We start from the raw sequence: 20,896 nt of genomic DNA on the forward strand, positions 1-20,896 counted from the left end.
ACTGGAATAATATATAAAAGTAGACCTAGGCATTTGAATTTTTTTTTTGCTTTGAATAATTTACTAAGAATTGTTTCATTTTGACCAAAATGTTTTTGACTACTATATAACCTAATTCTGTGTCAGAAATGGTGACATGCGCAGGGCAGGCTGTTCCATTCTGTGTGTGCCTATTTTAATTTACTTTTTCTTCCAAATGTAATTCATCCATACCACATGTCATCCCCATCTACACATGCTATGTAATTACCCTTAATCTAATATTCTTTTTTTTTAGATCCCCACATACGGTATGTAACCCTCTGATACTGTGGTATGGAAGTAAGGGGAGAGTAGCAGGCAGATCTTACCCCATATCAGAACAAAAAGCACATTACAAGACACATCCCTATACAAGACCTGACTGTGACCCATACAACACAAGTTTAATTAGTTTTCTAAATGCTGGAGGAGCTGGGGGGGGGGCCTTGTGTGGTTTATGACAGCTGGCATATCCCAAGGGAGGGACAGGGAAGGGTGCTCACTCAGGCACACTCCCATGATTAATCACTGGTGGAGACTAGAGACATGCAGGGGTGTTTTTGTAAGGGTTGTATGGCATTAGCTTAGTCTTGCACAGAGGTGTGGACAATACACCACAGTGCCATTGCACTCCAGCCCCTTGGACAATATATAAGCACATGGGGAGTTAAGTTTAAAGAGATAAACACTCCCCTGGTAGTAGTGTGATGCTACATCAGAATGCATTGATCTCCTCGTTAGCTTCAAGTGCAGTTGAAGAAAGCCCAGGGGAGGATAAGTGGGTTCAGTACACTAAATGGGCGAGGAAATGCAGTGTTAGGAGCTGATTGTTGGCTGTGGAGAAGCCAAAAAGTAAAGCACTATAAATACATTGTAGTACAAATCACACAGAGATAGTCTTCCAAGGAGCTGGCTGCAGGACATCCATGAACTCTTACATACCCTTCTTGGTCCCATTATACTCTTAGTGCGGCCATTCACCTGCCTAATGCATTCTGCAGGGAAACAAAACTTGCAGATTACCTGAGGCATATGATTCATAAGGTTTTTACTAAGTCATCTAAATGAGGATCATAAGTATGGCCTACACCCCTTAAGAGAGGGAAACCTCTGTGTTTAGAAGAATCAGAGATGAAGTTCTAGACTTTTTTCTGTATTGGATGAAGAGATGTTTAACAGATCTCTTGTCTCTGTTCTCCAAGGCCAGAATGGTGGAGAACAAGGAGAATGAAACAGAAGTTACTGGAAAATGCTATGCCCTCCTTCTGGCTCCCTGCTGAAATTGTTGGCATTCGTATTGCTGAGTGCTGATAGGCCAAAAAAAGACCAAAACTACAAGAAAAGAGCGAATCTTGAAGATCACTCTTTTCCTTTAGACTTCTTTTTTTGCATGGAGGTTGCCCCTTTGCACCCCCTGACCTTATATATATATATATATATATATATATATATATATATATATATATATATATATATATATACCAACTAAGATCACCATACCTCAGAGTAAAGGGAATGTTCCAGGAAATGGCCTTCTCAGATTTGGTATGTTTAAGTTTGCTTTTTTGGCCGTTCAGTCTCTGTGTTTTGGGACTTGCTTTACCAAATCTCGAAGATCACTCTTCTCCTTTAGACTTCCTTTTTTCAGGGGGGGGTTACCCCACAATACCATGTTGATCCTGTTGAACCTTACTGTGTCACTGAATAGGTTATTACTAGAGACACCACAGGCTGTACAGTAAGAAACACTGGTGCCCGGTATGAAAAAACTGTCCTGATGAACAGTGATTCTAACCTCTTTAATGCCAAATAGATATACATAACATACTTAAAATTAATACCCAAGTTTCATCTGTGGTAGGGAATGAATCACAATTTATTAACAAAACAGCTCAAAACATGAAAAATCTTTTTGAAAAAGATATATAGTTTTGAGATCCAATAAATTTAAAAAGGTATGAAAAAGTGTGGGAATTGTAGTCAATTCCCATATAATTTAGAAGGAGACTTTTTGAATATAGTTTACAATAGCAGAATTAATATACATTTAAAGGATTGCAACTGCTGTACAAAATGGGTTGCTTATATTGCAAAGTGTGTAGTTTGCCCTAGTTTTTATATAGGCAAGCATGAAAGACATTTAAGAAGGAGAATTTATAAGCACAAATTAGATATCAAATCTGTGTAACAATTCATTATTTAAACATTCAGAAAATTGTGGTAATTTTAAGGGTTTCAAATTTGCCATTATAGATGTGAGTAGTCCTGACCCTAGTGGGGAATGCTGGGAGACAAGGCTAGAATACAGTGAATTATTCTGGCAGCTAAAATTAAACTCAGCTTCCCTCCGGGTCTGAATGAAAATGTTTCTATAGTTCCAGTTTTAAAATTTAGAGCAGCAACTTTGTGACACCTATCAAACACATTATTTTTAGGATGTCAACAGACTTTTGCTTCAGCAGTAATGACCGTGTTCGAATGTTTAACATTTTATATATTTCTATATGTTTTTATATTTATTATTTATATTTACTGTATATTTACAATTCATAAATATTCACAATTTATAATATATTATTACTGACACACATACAATATATTGAGTAAATTCAGTAAAATTACTTGGGTTGATAATTGTTTATATGGTTTAACTCTGATCATTTTTTTTTTGTTTTGTTTTGGTAAGTCATTAATAAAACTGCATGTATGTATTTGGGCATGTATATCTTTAAAATTAGGTATTCTGTGTAAATAAATTATTCAGATGAGAGGGTTTGTAATGGATGTAACTTGTTAGAGATTAGTTCTGAGGAAGTCTTTTGTTTTTGAGATGAGAACGCTATATCTTAACTTTAGTGTTAAAAGTGATTTGGGGAGCAATTTATGGGATTGTGTTGTGTATTTTATACCTCCGTTCACATTTACTTATTTACAGTTCATTTGGACTGATTTTTATTCTAGTATAGATGGCATGTACACAGTTGTGAAGTTGAAAAGTACAAATTTTCAAATGCGATAATGGCTAAGCTAATACTTAACCCCAAGAAAAGTATCATTATAATTGGCTGCTATATACCTCCTGGGAACAACACTCCCATACTGGAGACCTTACTTCACTGGGCATCCGAGAACCTCCAACATGAAACTATCATCCTGGGGGACTTCAACATTGATAGGTAAACCTGCAAATCTTACTCCCCCAACAACCTTCACTAATCTCTATGGTTTTTCCCAAGTCATCCAATATCCCACTAGAATTTCTAAATCCTCCAAAAGACAGTCAATACTTGACTGGATTCTGACAACTAGGCCAACATTAATCAGTCAATCTGGATGCCTCTCTGACAGCCTAAGCAACCACCTCCCAACTTTTGTAATAAGACATCGTGCCTATCAAGAAAAGCCCATTAATTACCAGACAATAAGAAACAGGAAAAACTTCAACCAAGTTAGCTTTATTAATGTACTAAAATCTTGTAACTGGTCTCCCCTTAAAAACCTCAACCTTAACAAAGCTGTACAATGCTTCAACTCTACCTTCTTAAACATCCTAAACTCCCAAGCCCCTCCCAGAACCATCAGGGTAAAATCCAACCATGCCCCCTGGATGAGTAAAGAGACTAGGACTCTTCTAAAATCCAGAGATAAAGCCTAGGCCCACTGGCACCAAACCAGTTCACAGACAGACAAGCAGATATATCTTAAACTCTGTAATATATCAAAAAAAAATATGTTAAATTTGATAAAATTAACTACTACCATAACATACAAACCAAATACCAAACTAACCCCCAAAAAGTCTGGGCAGCCATTAATAACATTATCCATCCTGGAAAATCAGGAACTTCCACTCCAACCATAACTGATAATTCCCTCAATGTTGCCACAGCTTTTAAAAAATTCTTCACCGAATCCATTATTGCTCTTGCTAATGCACAAAACTGTCCACCCCTGAACCAGCTACCTATGTATCAGAATGATATTGAAGGCTTAACATTCCAACCTGTCTCGACAGATTTTATTAAGAAACTACTGAAAAAACTAAAACCTACCACCTTAGCTGCCGACAAACTGCCAGTAGAATTCCTGAATAAAGCTGCTGATGCCCTTACCTATCCTATATCCATTCTTATCAGTCATTCTATATCCAAAAATGTAGTTCCCGAAATCTGGAAAATTTCATACATTATACCTCTCCACAAAGGGGGTAACCCTTTAAAGAGTTAACTATCAGCCCATAGCAATACTGTCACCTTTGTCCAAAATATTAGAAAGATGTGTACACTCTAAACTCATGGACTATCTCAGCACTCACAACCTTCTCACAAACACTCAGCACGGCTTCAGACCTTACCACAGCAACACAACTGCACTTATGCTATTCACCCACACAGTAAATAACCACAGAAATAATGGCAACTATGTCTCCGCTGTCTTTCTTGACCTCTCCAAGGCTTTTGATATGGTCAACCATAACAAGCTGATGAACTTCCTTTCCGAACTAAATCTTAGTAAGACTACCACGTCCTGATTCCAAAGCTACTTGTCAGGTAGGCAGCAAGCAGTTCAATGGAGGCAAGAACTCTCACCTCTATTACCTGTCACTGTAGGAGTTCCCCAAGCCTCCATTCTTGGACCTTTACTGTTTTCTGTCTAACCTCCATACTTCTACTCTAGATACCTCAGTCATCCAATATGCGGATGACTCAATACTAATCTGCTCCTCTCCTTCCTTCCAAGAACTGCAAGCCCAAACACAAGCCTCCTTCCTCTCCACCATGGAACAATGGCTTACCAGCTCCCAATTAATACTTAAGCCCAATAAAACCAGTCTACTCATCTTTCGTCCTACTAATCACTCTTTTCCCCCACCTTCCTCTTTTACTATCCTTTCTAACAACAAAACCATCTCTCCAGTCACACACATCAAACACCTAGGCATAGAAACTGACTGCAACATGAAATTTGATACATCTCGCTCACCATAAAGAAAGTACACAAAAAACTGGGGGGACTATATAGAAACAAAACATTCCTCACAAATCATACCAGAGCTAAAATAGCACAAACCCATCTCACCTCCACACTTCTATACACCTCTCCTATCCTCACCAATCTCAGAAAATCAGAATTATCCAAACCTGACACCTGCTTTAACAAAATTGCACAATTCGCCAAAAACAGCCCCTAAAACTCACCACTGCACTGCCCTTAAACAACTCAGCTGGCTTGAATTCCCCCATCTCCTTCTATATAACCAGTTCATACTAACCTATAAGATACTCTACTACCCCCCCCCTAAAAAAAAAAACAGCATTACAAAACCTAATACACCTTCAGACCAGTACTAGGGTTCTTCGCTCCAACAACAAACCAGTTCTTCAGGTCATTAAATCCAATAACTCTGCAGGGGCCTTCATCTAATCTAATAACTCTGCAGGGGCATCCCTCTACTCTAATAAATCTGCAGGGGCATCCCTCTACTCTAATAAATCTGCAGGGGCCTCCCTCTATTCTAATAAATCTGCAGAGCTTTTCTCCCCGGGCCTCCGCTGAAAAAAGACTTGTGTCCATAGCTTCATAGGTTCATACTAGGCTATCTGCCCTAGGGCATTTATAAGCCTAGCCAGAGTGTGTTTGGCTTTCACCACCCATTTTAAATGAATTTTGCTATGCCCTTTTTCGAGGTTAGTATACTGTGCCTCTGTCTAACAGTGACACAGAAGTGATACCCAGGGTAAACCTACGATCTCCCATCCACTCATCAAGATTCCTCTTGAAGAGAGTCAATAAGGGACTCTGCCTAACCTGGACTGGGATTTTATTCCAGAGTGAAGGGAGCCTCTGGGTTATGAATCTGTCCCTCCAGCATGTCCTATTTATTTCAGTGCTGAGGTTCAAGTCTCTCGAGCATAGCTCGATGGGATTTGGATTTTCTGAGGTGCAGCATGTCCATTAATTCCGGGTTGGACATGGCTTTATACGTCAGGCACAGATCGCCTCTGAGCAGGCGGTATGCCACTGAGTAGAGCTGGAGTTTCCTTAACCGGGCAGCATATGGCATCTGTTTGAGCCCTTTGATCCTCTTGGTGAGGTACTTTTGGGGTCTTTCCAGTTGCTGCAGGTGTCTGGTAAGGTACATCCCAAAAGGGGCATTGTACTCAATTATGGGCCTGATGAGGGATGAGTAAAGAGGCACGATGACCTCCCCTGATCTAGATGTGAATCCCTTCATGATTAGGTGGGCTATATAAAATGTTTTTCTAACCACTGTGGCCACGTGGTTTTCAAATGAGAGAATGCTATCAACTTGGGTTCCCAGGTCCCTAATTACTTCTTCCGTACTTAACGGATTGCCACCTATGTGGTAATTTGTGGGCACTTTGTTTTTGCCAGAGGGGATGACTATACACTTTTTGGCGTTTAGCTTGAGGCCATGGCTCTGGCACCAGTTGTCTGTTTCTATGAGGCCCTTTTGTAGGATGCTTGTGTCAGCTGAAGAGTCAATTATGGTGCCTAGTTTGCAGTCATCTGCGAACTTGGTCAGCCACAGTCCTTCTGTGCTGGCCTGTACCTCCGAGAAATATATACATAACATAAGAGAGGTCCCAGGACTGAGCCTTGCGGGACGCCACTTGTAACTGGTTTGGAGTCTGACATGGCTCCAGCAATTCTAACCATGTGGGTTCTGTCCTTGAGCCAGTTTGCAACCCATCTAGTGACATAGGGGTTTATATTTAAGCTGGTGAACTTATCTATAATGCCCGAGTGGGGTATTGTATCGAAGACTTTTGCGAGGTCCAGGTAGGCTGTGTGGACCACCTTCCCCTCGTCAATGGCCTTGGTGACTGTTTTAAAGGATCTGCCCTTAACAAAGCCGAACTGGGTAGGATCCAGTGTCTGTAGGTCCCCAATATCTTTATTTATGAGGTCCATGATGATCCTTTCCATAGCTTTGCAGACCAAGCTAGTCAGGCTTATGGGGCGATAGTTTCCAGGACCCATTGAGGCACCACCTTTGTGGAGAGGGACCACTGTTGCTGTACGCCACTCTTTGGGTACATATCCTGTAGTAAGGCTGAGATTGAACAGTAGTTTTAGTTTGGGTTTAGCTCTTCTTGGAGTTCATGTAGGATGCAGACCGGGACACCATCTGGTCCCATTGATGCTGTGTTTTTTGCTTTGGAGAGGGCGGCTCTTACCTGAGCATCTGAGATGTCAGGGGAGCAGCACTCTGCTGGGATAGATATTTGCCCTTTTGGTGGGGTGGGGGGGAGAAGTTTGCGCTGAACCTGTCAGCTAGGATGTTGGCAATGTCTGTGGGTTCAGTGTATTTTTTGTCATTTTGGACTAATTCTGAGCATATCTGGGAATTCCCACCCAGGTTCCTAACATAACTAAAAAAAAGCCTTGTGATTATCCTTAGTGTCCTGTGCAATTTTTCTCTCAAAGCTGGCCTTAGACGATTTTATGAGTGCCCGTAGTTTTTTGCTAATACTGATCAGAGATGCCTTCCCTTTTTGGGATTTTGCTCTATCATGTAGTAGCTTCCTCCTTCTATTGTATAGTTTGTTTATGGCTGGGGTCCACCAGACAGGACGCCTGCCTTTGGAGGATTGAGTCTTGGTTTTATTTGGTATTGCATGATCCATGCATTTCTGAAGGTGTTCATAGAATGCATTTATAAAGGATTCTGTGGTCTGGGAGGCCCCTGCAGATTTATTAGAATAGAGGGAGGCCCCTGCAGAGTTATTAGAATAGACGAAGGCCCCTGCAGAGTTATTGGCTTTGAAGGATTCCACCTCAGTTTTGAGGAGTGTGAAATTTGCTTTAGAGAAGTTTTTCACTGTGGTTTTCTGGGCAGGGGGTGGGGTCGGGATGTGAATATCCAGTGAGATTAGTTTATGGTCTGATCTTACCAGTGAGGGATACACTTCTGGTCTGGAGCATAGAGCCCCCATGTTGGTGATGATCAGGTCCAGTATGTTTTCCCCTCTTGTGGGAGTGGTAACAAGTTGTTCCATAGCATTTGAGTTTATAAATTCTTGGAACCTTTGGGCTAGGGTGTTGGAGCTAGAGTAATGCTCCCAGTCTATGTTTGGGTAGTTGAAGTCACCCAATATAATGGTGTGTGGAGAGACCTTCATATTTTCCAGTGTTCTCAGGAAGGCCGAGTGGGGTTCCTAGGTTTGGGAGGGTGGTCTGTAGCAGGCTATAAACTGGAAGGCAGTTTTACCCACTGTTAGTTGCACATGGATAGTCTCTGATGCTTCGTGCTGTGCCACCAACCTGGAGGTGTGGGTATCTTTGACGAATATTGATACTCCCCCTCCTTTTGTAGTTCAGTCCAAGTTTTGGGGCCAAAAAGCATGGTATGACGTATAGCCTGGTAGTGCTATGGTGCTCTCGGGAGCCTTGAACCAGCTTTCTGTTACTGCACAGATATCGATGTTCTCCATGCTAAGGAGAGTTTCGAGTGCATGCATCTTGAGGTTTAGACTTCTGGCTTTGAGTAGCATTACTCTTAGTTTCTTATCCCTTGTGATACCTATGGAGGTGGGTTTGTCTTTTGAGCCTTGCCTAAAAAAGGCACTATGGGGGTGGCAAGAGCCTTTGCCAATATCCGAAAGCCTAGAGGTGACAGGTGCAAGCCGTCCCTAGCAAAGCATCGTGGCTTGTCGAGCATGTCATCCCAGGCTGACAGGCATTGGATCCCCTTTGAATGACACCAATACTTAAGCCAGTTGTTGAAATTGATCATCTTGTCTTCATATTGTGACATCATTCTTGGTGAGGGTAAGATGCTACTCAAGGTCAGGGTCATACCGGCCTGGGCTACATGCTCAGAGAGCTCCTCTATGTCTCTTTTCATGTAGTCCAGGGAGGTACGTCTCAGGTCATTCACACCAGCATGGACAATGACTGAGTCATATTTGTACTTGCCTTGGAGTGACCTGAGTGCTTGTGTTATGTGGCGGATCCTAGCACCCGACAGGTAGCTCACCGTGATCTTCTCCTTGTTCAGCCTGGTGAGCGGGACTTCAGTGTGCCTGACGATAGAGTCACCTATTACAAGTGTATCAGGTGTGTTGTTTAGCCTTAAGGGCTGTGACTGTTCGGCACACTGGCTTTGTGAGCTATGTGTTGCACGTGTTTTGTTTTGGGGTAGCGGTTGCTTGGGTGCCTGCTTTGGAGGTTTCTGCTGCTTAGGCAGATTTTTATTTAGAGCCTCCGAGTATGTTTTTGTGTGTTTATGTGTTTGGTTTGCTGTCGTGGTAGGTCTATGTGAGACTGGAATTGTAGTGAGTGTGGTTTCCTTCTCCTCCTGACTGGTTACTCCAGTACTGAGTTGAGAGAGCTTAGCCTCCAGTTTGGCTATATGGTTGCATCTCTCACATGTGTTGGAATTTGTTGGGAGGAGGAGAGGGTTGTCTGTGTACATGAGGCAGTTGTAACATTGCCTCAAGATTCCCAGATTCACCAGCTGGACCGGAGAGGAGATTGACAACTGACCTTTGGACATGCTAGAATAGTATTGGGAATTCCTTTATAATTGAAAAAAAGGGCCAATGGGGAACAAGGTACTCAAGGGGAGTTTGTGAGGGTGTAGTGCTTTTAATTTTTTAGTGCTGACTTATATAATTGCTTTAGTGAGCAAGTGCCAGGCTTTAGAGTAGGAATAGGGTGTTTATTATGAGAACTAGATCAGTTCTAAGGGAAAAAGTGAAGAGCAGACATTGTGGAGCCGAGAATGATTTAAACCCAATTAAGTGGAGCTGCCTGATGCTGCGCTACGCGCAAAATCGTGCAAATCCGCACCAAACCGGGTTTTATACAGGGGGACTTTAATGAGCTAGAAATTGGCCCAAAATGGCCAATAGACTACCAGATTCTTGTGCTGGAAACACTCCTCCAGGGATAGATAGGCTGCTCTAAGCTCCCCACTGCCACTGGTGAACAAAGAAGCCTCCCTTTATCCAAGAAAGGAAATGGGCAACACAGGAACTTTCCAAAAGTCCAGAATACAGCAAAGGCTGTATTTGGACTACCCTAGGTCAGGAAAGACGGGAAACAAGGATAATTTTTTTGTTTTTTTTCTTTTTTGCAACAAACAGCAGGAAAATGCAATAAATATGTAACACAGGCTAGCGCACTTGAGTGTGTAGCCTCAACAGGTAAATGCAACAAACAGGACAAACTTTAAATGTGCAGGTGCAAAAACAACTTTAAACTGTTTAAAACAGTTCAAGAAGCAGAAATACTTGCAGTTTAGCTAGATCGAACAGTCGCCCAGGTAGTAGCAGGAAAAAAACACTTTTATCAGGTTAGCAGTCACTCTTTTAGCCTCTCTGCTGCTAGCACCACTCTGCAGGACCACAAGGAGCTTGGCTGAGTAGTAACAAGCGCAAAATCGTGCCAAAGCAGGTTTTATACAGGGGGACTTGAAAGAGCTAGAAATTGGCCCAAAATGGCCAATAGACTATCAGATTCTTGTGCTGGGAACACACCTCCAGGGATAGATAGGCTGCTCTAAGCTCCCCACTGCCACTGGTGAACAAAGAAGCCTCCCTTTATCCAAGAAAGGAAGTGGACAACACAGGAACTTTCCAAAAGTCCAGGATACAGCAAAGCCTGTATTTGGACTACTCTAGGTCAGGAAAGACGGGAAACAAGGATAATTTTTTTTTTTCTTTTTTGCAACATACAGCAGGAAAATGCAATAAATATGTAACATAGGCTAGCGCACTTGAGTGTGTAGCCTCAACAGGAAATACAACAAACAGGACAAACTTTAAAAGTGCAGGTGCAAAAACAACTTTAAACAGTTTAAAACAGTTCAAGAAGCAGACATACTTGCAGTTTAGATAGATCAGACAGTTGCCCAGGTAGTAGCAGGAAAAAAAACACTTTTATCAGGTTAGTAGTCTCTCTTTTAGCCTCTCTGCTGCTAGCACCACTCTGCAGGACCACGAGGAGCTTGGCTGAGTAGTAACAAGCGCAAAAACCGCGCCAAAGCGGGTTTTATACAGGGGGACTTGAAAGAGCTAGAAATTGGTCCAAAACGGCCAATAGACTACCAGTCGGACTATCCCAATAACCAAATGTAAAATAAAATAAATAATAAATAAATAATACCGATTCAGAAAGTTCTCGCCAAGCCTTCTTACTGACGATATGGTATATACTCTTTAGGAGAAGGAAACCTCTGTGTTTGGAAGAATCAGAGATGAAGTTCTAGACTTTGTTCTCTGTTGGGTATAAAGATGTTTGACAGATCACTTGCCTCTGTTTTCCAATGCCAGCATGGTGGAGAACAAGGATGAAGTAGAAGTTACTGGAAAATGCTATGTCCTCCTTCCAGCTTCCTACTGAAGTGTTGGCGCTCATAATGCCGAGTGCTGACAGGCCAAAAAAAAAGACCAAATCTGTAAGAAAAGGGTGAATCTTGAAGATCACTCTTCTCCTTTAGACTTCTTTTTCACATGGAATCCCCCCCACACACCCCTTGACCTTATATGTACCAACTCTGAGATCACCATACCTTGGAGGAAAGGGAATATTCTGGGAAGTGGCCATCTCGGACTTAGTATGTATGAGTCTGCTTTTGCACTCATTCAATCTCTGTATTTTGGGACTCTCTGTAGCAGGTCCCAACATTTCAAATGATTACCTCCTCATTTATATTGCTCCTGTTGGACCTGACTGTGGCATTCAAGAAGTTTTTACCAAATACACCACAGGTTGTATAGTAACAAGCACTGATGCCTGGCATGACCAGAAGCACTTTGTGTTATCACTGCTGACATGAGGGTACTGAAGCGCAATGAACAGAATGGATGAAAAGCTGGGTGGAACAGATGTTTGGGTTTCCTAGGGTACTGGAATAGTTATTGGCAATAGTTAAGGAGCAGCTGGCCCTGGTAATGTCCAATGAACTGGGGTCCTTTTGATCTGCAGGGACAAGAATAAGCTACACCTGGTTAAATAGAGTGCTAACAGCAATCAGATTCATGAGTTTGTCCCAAAAAAGTTGCTGCCTTCATTATCTCACCCATGATGATCGCATTCTTAACCCTTTACATGGACTTTAACTAAGAATCACAGCCTCCATGTTGGTGCTAAGAAGTTGGGGCGTGGCCCTTCACAAGGTATCTGGGGACCATGCTTACTGCAGTGTCTAGTACTAGCTTCATGTTATGAGCCCTCATTTTTATTTCTCTCTCTGACCTTTTCCTGCTGTCTATGTTTCTGTAGACTTATCTTTTTAATAGTTTCTGAGTATTACCTGGACTACTCAGCAACTGTGAAATGTGTTCTCTAACTTGGAATACAAAGGACTGTGGAAAGGCCTTCTGTTTTATGCTGCTTTCTTTCATTTCTTGCACGTCCTTTTCAAGGATGAAGCTTTGCAGTAGTTGTGTTAGCTATTTTCCGTCTTGTTGCCTTCTCTAAGACAGAAAAAGGCACATTGGGTGAGTTTGTTAAAACAGAATTTGCTGAAGACAACTGTACTTACTGATACAATGTTTGAGATCTGCTGAATGATAGAAGAAGGACAATAACCTGACTTCCTACCAGCAGACAGCCAAACACCAACCTTATCAAGGATGCTCTGCGAACAACTTAAGGATTTCTTTAGTTGAGTTTTGGTCTCTGTTGGGGAAAGCACTAAAGCTCACATACAGATACTGTTCCCTGTGTACTAATGTTTGTGGTATAATGATGTCTTTAGGATGTAGGGGGTACAAAAATGTCTGAAATCAGTGACTTGCACCTATGTGGGTGCAAGTCCTGTTATCAGAATTCCCTGTGAAGGGCATCTCAAAGTAAAAATGCTGTCTCATCTGTCACAGGTCCACAATGGTATCCTCTGTTATAAATTAGCAAGACATGCCTTCGTGTCCACTGTAACACCTGTTAATGCAAAGTGGGATGCACACTGATTTGTCACTGGTCCACAGTAACACATGCTAGTGATAGGTAGCCAAGACACTCATAGGTAAATACTAGACTGTCCGTCTGCAGACTATAACAAGCAAAGCCAATAACCACAAGTCAGTATCTGTGAGGTAAAGCTCTTAACCATTTTGCCAACCTGTACACGGTCTTCATCTTTGGTTTACAGTGACACTTACTGGAGCTTGGTGACTAACATGTCTGTCATTTGACACTAATCCTTTGGTGATTCCCACTAGATACTGGTCACGAGTGAATTAAACGCTTCTTTTTCTCTCGGTATTATACAGTGAAACTTACTAGTTATTAGGGACTAATACTTACTGTCATCTTTCAGTGGCCCACAATGCCTCCTCTGTGTAATGGCTGTGTAAGGCAGTCCATTTACAGTTACTGTTTCATTCTTTCACCTACTACGAAAATTACTACAGTCTTTGTCTGATGCTGGTCCATAATGACATCTAGTATGGGTAGAGGGCAAAGATACTCCTTCACCTGTATCTGGTGTACAGATGCACACCTTAATGACAGCCTGAGTGGCTTTGATGTCAGAAATATCAGAGGTATCATCAATAAATACATGAGTGAGCTACCATCTGATGTGTTAATAATAATAATAATAATAATTATAATAATAATAGTAATAATACTAGGTTTGGCTGCTTCATGTATGAGTCAGTGTTTGCAGAGTGATAAAAACAGATCACCTTTTCCTCACTCACCATGAATCCATGAGTCTGATCTCCATCGTGAAGAAGTTCGAAGAGGCTACATCCTCAGCTTCTGCTATCAGCCATCAGTGAAGTAGAAACATGTAAACAGGGAGCTCAGACTTCACCCCTCATACTCTGACAGAAGTAACAAGACAGTGGTACTGACTGCAGAGATGTAGTTACACCATTCTCATCACCTGCCCTGATGTAGTTACTGCAGGTAACAGCACAGGGGTTCTGAATTACACCATTACTATAACTTCCCCTACTGTAGCCACTGAGATAACAGGACAGGGGTACTGACAGTAGTGATGCAGTTACACCCTTCTTATTCAAGGCAACAGGACAGGGGGACTGACTGTACAGACCCAGGTACACCATTCCTGTCACTTTTCTTAAAATAGTCATTCAGGTAACAGGGCAGGGGTGGTAATTGTAGAGACACAGTTACACCATTCCTGTCACTTTTTCATATAATAATTATTCAGGTAACAGGACAGGGGTAGTGACTGTGCAGACCCAGGTACACCATTCCTGTCACCTTTCTTATAATAGTTATTCCAGGTAACAGGGCAAAGGTAGTGACTGTGGAGACACAGTTACACCTTTCCTTTCACTTACCCTGCTACTGGTACTGTAGGTACTGTAGGTAATAGGATGAGGTACCGATATGCAGGCACAGTTAGCCTGTTTCTCTCATTTCCCCTGGTGCAGTTTCTGTAGGTAATGGGACAGGGTATTGAAAGGAGAAACAACATTACACTGTTCCTGTCACTTACCCTGTCATAATTACTGTAGGTAACAGGACAGGGGTACTGACTGTGCAGACCCAGGTACACCATTCCTGTCACTTTTCTTATAATAGTTGTTTTAGGTAACAGAACAGGGATACTGACTGTAGGGACACAGTTACATCCTTCCTGGTACTTCCTATGATGTAGTTACCAGAGGTAACAAGACAGGGGTACTGACTGTTGAAACACAGTTACACCATTTGTGGCACTTCTTCTGATGTAATTACCATAGGTAACAGGACAGGGGTTCTGACTGTTGAGATACAGTTACGCTTCTTGGCACTTCCTTTGATATAGTTATCATAGGTAACAGGATAGGGGTACTGACTGTTGAGACACAGTTACACCCTTTATGGCACTTCCTCTGATGTAATTACCATAGGTAACAGGACAGGGGTTCTGACTGTTGAGATACACTTGCACCCTTCCTGGCACTTCCTCTGATGTAGTTACCATAGATAACAGGACAGGGGTACTGACTGTTGAGACACAGTTACACCCTTTGTGGCACTTCCTCTGATGTAATTACCATAGGTAACAGGACAGGGGTTCTGACTGTTGAGATACACTTGCACCCTTCCTGGCACTTCCTCTGATGTAGTTACCATAGATAACAGGACAGGGGTACTGACTGTTGAGACACAGTTACACCCTTTGTGGCACTTCCTCTGATGTAGTTATCATAGGTAACAAGAGAGGGGTACTGACTGTAGAGATACAGTTACGCTTCTTGGTACTTCCTTTGATATAGTTACCATAGGTAACAGGATAGGGGTACTGACTGTTGAGACACAGTTACACCCTTTATGGCACTTCCTCTGATGTAGTTACCATAGGTACAAAAACAAAACCAAAGGATATCAAGCTGTTTTAATAAAATCCAAGGACAATTCCACAGTAAAGGACAGAGAGACTGACTTTAGTGGCACAGTTACACCGTTTCTATCACTTTCCCTATCCTAGTTACCATAGGTAATATTGCACTGCTGACTGTAGCATGCAGTTAATCTCTCCCCCCTTCCCATATTTACCCCTAGTCACATTTATTGCAGTAATACTGATTATGGATGCACCTACTCCTTTTGTGTGACCCCACAAAGACCAAGAGTGTAATTGCATTTTTTGTCAAACTAAATTGCATTCGCAAAGAAAACTTTCCATGTGGTAGATTCTGCCCTCAATACTCTGAGTGTTAGTATAGTCAACTATGAAGTTGCTCTGGTTTATAAGCAGAGGAAGAGTTCCCCATAAACTGATCCTTGGGAGTAGAGCATAGCTCAGATGAATGATAAAAAAACACAGTCTAAATAGTTTTCAGCCACTCAGCGAATACTTCCTTCTCATCAGTTTTCCCACTCTAGTTACTTTTGGCTGCAGGACATGACATTACCGTCTGTAATAAATTGCAGGCATTGATTGCAGACATTATATTACCCCATTTCTTCCCCCTTCCATTTTTGTGGTAGGCAGGAAAATAAACGCTGACTAGAGGGAATGTCATGTATTTCTTTCTCTGAAACTATCTGACCAGTTCATTGCGTTGTGGAAGATGGTGACATTATTCACTTCAGATTGGTTGTAGTCCCAACTATTTATGATACAGTCAGTGAAGCTGTTATATTTATCATCTTATGGTAAGAGACAAACCTCACAGCTACTACATTTCTAGCAGGGCTTACTGTAAACAACAGTGTACAGCATGAAAACATACAAAAGAAAGCTGAGAGCTTTACCTTCAAAGTCCACTGTACCATCCCCATTTAAGTCTGCCTCCTTCAATACATCTTCTATCTCACGGGCTGACAGCTCCTCCCCTAGTAGGCGGTGCATGGCAAGGCGGAGTTCCTCAATGGTTATCTCTCCATCACCGTTAGCGTCAAACTGTGTCAAGGAATATAGAGCAAAATGTATTCATTTTTTCATTCTTTTTATCACCATTTACCCAAAACCCTACCATATTCTCTGTGCCACACCGTCTGAATGCAAACTATACTATGAATGCCTCATGGATAATATTAGGAATCAGAAAAACGGAACATTTATTTATTTTATTTATTTGAAGTTTCTTTGGCAGGATGGTCCATTGGGCCGAATGAGCCCATTTCCAATGGAGTCCTGGGGAGAAAAGCTCCGTAGATACAATGTCAAATATACAAGTGAGAATAATGTAAAATACAATAAAATAACATAACAGTTTGTTAAAGTGTCAGAGTAGTACTTATAAGCACAGGAAAATGTTAATGCCACAGGAAAACACAGAAGAGCAAATGCAATCAAACATATCAGTTTACAATTTTGTTAGATTTCTATGTTCACTACTAAAGGAACAGAAAAAGTGTTAAGTAAGGTTGTAGTTAGTAGGTGTGTACAGGAGAATATTTACATAAGGGGTTAACTACAAATGTATGTTCTCATAGGAGGGAAGAGTTGTAGACTGAGGGGTGAGTAGTAGCTGGAGATGTTATGCTGGATGGGTACAGGAGCATTCCCAGAGAGATGATAGATGTGAGTGTAGGAGAGATTTAAAGATAGGAAGGCTGCTGGTACTACGGATATGAGGTGGGAGGGAGTTCCAGAGGCGGGTTAGGGAAAAGGAAAGTAAGAGTTTGCCTGCTGGACGGGCTGGTTTGTGGAGTTCAACTAGGTTCTGAGTGCTAGTTCTAAGGGGTCTGTTTGGATGGTGCATGGTGAACGTTGAGGAGAGTGAGGGGCAGAGTGAGGGCTTGAAAATGAGCTTATGAGCATGAGTTAGTTGAGTATAGGTGAGGTAGTTAGGGAGCTCAAGCCAGTTTAGTTTGTGGAGGGCAGTACAGTGATGGGAGGAGGATCTGTGGCCGGAGGTGAATTTAGCGATTTTGTTGTAGCAGGAAGAGAGTTTTGTTTTAATAGAGGATTTAAGGTTGATTAGGAGTGGGGCACCATAAAGGAGAGAAGGGATGAGGTATGTGGTAGGTAGGAGAAATCTAGCAGATGGAGAGAGGAAGCGGATATGCCGGTAGAACATACCAAGTTTGTGATGTGTTTTTTTTAATGTTTGTTTGTATATGGGAATCAAATGTAAGCTGATTATCAATGAGAGCTCCTAGCAGTTTGACTTTGGAGACAATTTCTAGGGATGAGTTATTCTGACTGGTTATGAGGAAAGAGCTTATGTCGATAGTTATGCTTTTGGATGGGGTAAATAACATGAGTTTGGTTTTTGATGGATTGAGAGCTAGGTGGTTGTCATGCATCCATTTTTCAGTGGTTGAGAAGGCATCTTGAGTTAGTTTTATAAGGGAGGGAATGGAGTTTGCTGCACAGATAATAGTTGAATCGTCTGCATATTAGACTATTTTAGCATTTGGGATATTATGGTGGAAGTCATTGATGAAGATGTTGAACAGTAGGGGACCTAATATTGAGCCTTGGGGTACACCAGTGACAGTGTTGAGGTAAGAGGAGGTAGATTTCTTCCATTTTACAGATTGTTGTCTGTTGGAAAGGTAACTGGAAAACCAGTTGATGCAAGAGTGTGAAAGATGTAAGTTAGAGAGTTTAGTCAGTAGGAGGGAATGGGAGATAGTATCGAAGGCCTTAGAAAGGTCCAGGAGGAGAGTGGAGACAATATAGTTAGAGTCTCTAGCTTTATTTACAGTTTCAAGGAAGGAGAGTAGAGCAGTAGAAGTGCTGTGTCCAGGTCTAAATCCATGTTGTGTTGGGGCTAGTAGGTGGTTGTTGGTGAGGTAGGGTAAGAGTTGTATGTGGATACATTTTTCTAGTAGTTTAGAGATGGGGATAGGATGGCAATAGGTCTAAAGTTGGAGATGGTATTGTCATTACCTCCCTTGTGGAGGGGAATAATGTAGGCTTTTTTCCAGATTTGGGGTACATAGCCTTCTTGGATTGACCGGTTTATAAGTATACAAATGGGGAAGGCGATGGCTTCAGAAGCTATCTTTAGGAAGAAGGAAGGGATATTATCTGGGGCATTAGAGCAGGGTTTTAATTTAAGAAGAAGTTTTTTTATAGTAGATATGGGTATGGGTTTGGGGGAGAAGAGAGGGAGGTTGGAAGTGGAGGAGCCCAGGGAGGAAGGGGTAGTAGGAGTTGTAGCTGGGTGAGGGGAGTTATTAGTAAATGATGATGTTAATTTAGATATGGAATCAATGAAGAAGCTATTAAATTGGAAGGCAAGGTCGGTGTCAGAAATATTTTGATCGGGTTGTGGGTTTTCCGTTTTGCCAGGGTTGAAGAGGGAGGAGATACTATTCCAGAATTTTTTTGGGTTAGTCTTGTGATTATTTTGTTGGGTGATATAATAGGATTTGCGGTCAGAATAGATATGTTTCTTAACTCTGTTGCAGAGTATTTTGTATTCGTTCAGGGTGGCTGGGGTTTTGTGCTTATAGTAGTTTTTCAGGGCTTTATCACGAAGGCGCATGGCAGCTATGGTGTCTTTTGTTAACCATGAGATAGATTTGCTCCTGATTCTTTTTGTTCTTAGGGGGGCTAAAGTGTCGAGAAGGTTTAGAAATGATGTATTAAAATAGGTGACAACTTCGTCTAGGGGTAGTGTATTTAGGGGACTCCAGTTGAATTTTTTAAGTAAGTCAGAGAAGGTGTTGGGGTTGAAGTGTTTTAAGGAGCGTACACTGATGGTGGTATGTGCCAGCTGTAGAGAAGGAGAGTGACGGTGAGCAAAGGTTGGAAAGTGGTCATTAAGAGGGTCAGGGAGTGTACCGCTACTTGAGATAAGGAGTGGGTGTGATACTAGGATCCAGTCTAGGGTGCTTCCACAGGAATGGTCCTTAGATGGTCTGGTTATTGAATCTATTAACTGGTGAAAGTTGTAAAGGTTTATATTTAGCGGATTAGTTGGGCATTGGATGGAGGACCAATTAATGTTAACGTCACCTAGGATGACAGTCTCATTAGTAATGTTGGTGGAGAGCCAAGAGAGAATGTCTTCGAGAATTGGTATGTTATCACCAGGAGGAACATAGAGGGAGACTAAGCATATTGTTTTATGCTTGTTCAGGTGGAGTATGGCTAGCAGTAATTTGGCATTGGCAAAATGGGGAACTGGTTTAGTATAAGAAGTAACTGAAAAGGAAGAGGAGTAGAGTAGAGCTACACCACCTCCTTTTTTGTGGGTTCTGTCTTTCCTGATAATATTATAGTTGGGGGGAGCTATTTCTGAATCTTTTATGGAGGGTCATAGCCATGTTTCATATGTCAGGATTGTGATGGAGAAGCCAGACATGGAGGTTAGGGATTTTGTTACATATACTTTGAGCATTTAGGGATGTGAAGGTGAGGGTATTTGTAGATGAAGGTGTGTTGGAGGGGGTTATTGAGGAGTTGGTGGAAGAGGGTCCAGAGTTAGGGTGTATGTCACCTGACAGTAGTGTGGAGATAACTTGGTGAAGATGACAAGAAAGGTAATTAGAGAGGTTAGTGTATAGTTTTAGGGATGTATGTTTTGTAAGAGTAGTGCAAGTTAGCCTACGATTAATATGTTTGAAGGTGGACAGTAGTTTAAAGGGGAAGAGTAGGGAGGGGTTGCAGAAGTATAGGTGAGGACTTATAGGGGTGGAGTAGTGTTTGTATTGTTTAGGTATTGAGCTGGTTATGTGATAGTGGGGGGAGTGAGTATTATGGAAGGGTTTAGTGATGTATGTTAGATAGGATAAGCTTAGTAGTAGTAGTAGAAGGGTAATAGTTGAGGAAGGTTTAGTTAGCATTGCTAGGTTTTAGTGTTGGAGTTGTGGAGAGTTGTTAGTGTGAATGGAGTATAGTATGTTTGGGAGTGGTTAGGTTATTGAAATGGTGGTTGGGGGTGGAGACAGGAAGTGAGGGGTGGGGAAGGAAGAGTGTAGTTGGAGTGGGTGTGGTTAGTGAGGTATAAATGTAGAGGTGGTGAGGGCGGGTGGGAATAGGGGGCAGGGTAGGTGAGCAGAGGGAGCCTGTAGGGCAAACGGAGTGGGAAAGAGCCAGGAGATGAGGACCAGGACGAGGCTATGGAAAACAATCAGTAAGGAAAGGAGAAAGAGACACAAGGTAAGAATATTAAGGTAAGTAGTCGCTAGGGTTAGGGACAGGGTGGTGAGTCAGGGTGGAAGGAAATATAGGATACTCAAGGTGCAGAGGTTCTAATTTTCTTGTCTAAGCTTTAGCTTTTATTTATAAAGGTTAGAGCTATCAGGTAAGGTGAAAGGTAGTTAATAGAGGGGGGCTGCCATCTGCTGGCCAAATGGGTAATTGCAGAATTTCAGGGCAGCACTGGGAGGGGAAGGAAGGGAAAAGTCTATGGAGCCAAGAGAGGATAGGGTCAGTGCTGGGCTGCTGGCTAGTGCACGCTGGGTCACACTATAGCATCAACCAGAGGGACAAAATAGTTATGCAGTAAGGTACATACACTGTTTAGTA

At 42.0% G+C, this 20,896-nt stretch overlaps 1 protein-coding gene across 1 annotated transcript in view; it reads right to left on the reverse strand.

The window, feature by feature from the left end:
• Positions 1–20,896, reverse strand: part of CABP5 (calcium binding protein 5) — a 133,045-nt gene that overhangs the window by 10,264 nt on the left and 101,885 nt on the right. The window contains exon 5 of the mRNA XM_044086576.1: positions 16,219–16,366. Within this exon, the coding sequence (XP_043942511.1) occupies positions 16,219–16,366 (148 nt within the window). The remainder of the gene's footprint in view (positions 1–16,218; positions 16,367–20,896) is intronic.

Source organism: Protopterus annectens, chromosome 10.part0 (genome assembly GCF_019279795.1).
Source record: "Protopterus annectens isolate FY-2018-M chromosome 10.part0, PAN1.0, whole genome shotgun sequence".
NCBI classification, from domain to species: Eukaryota; Metazoa; Chordata; order Ceratodontiformes; family Protopteridae; genus Protopterus; species Protopterus annectens.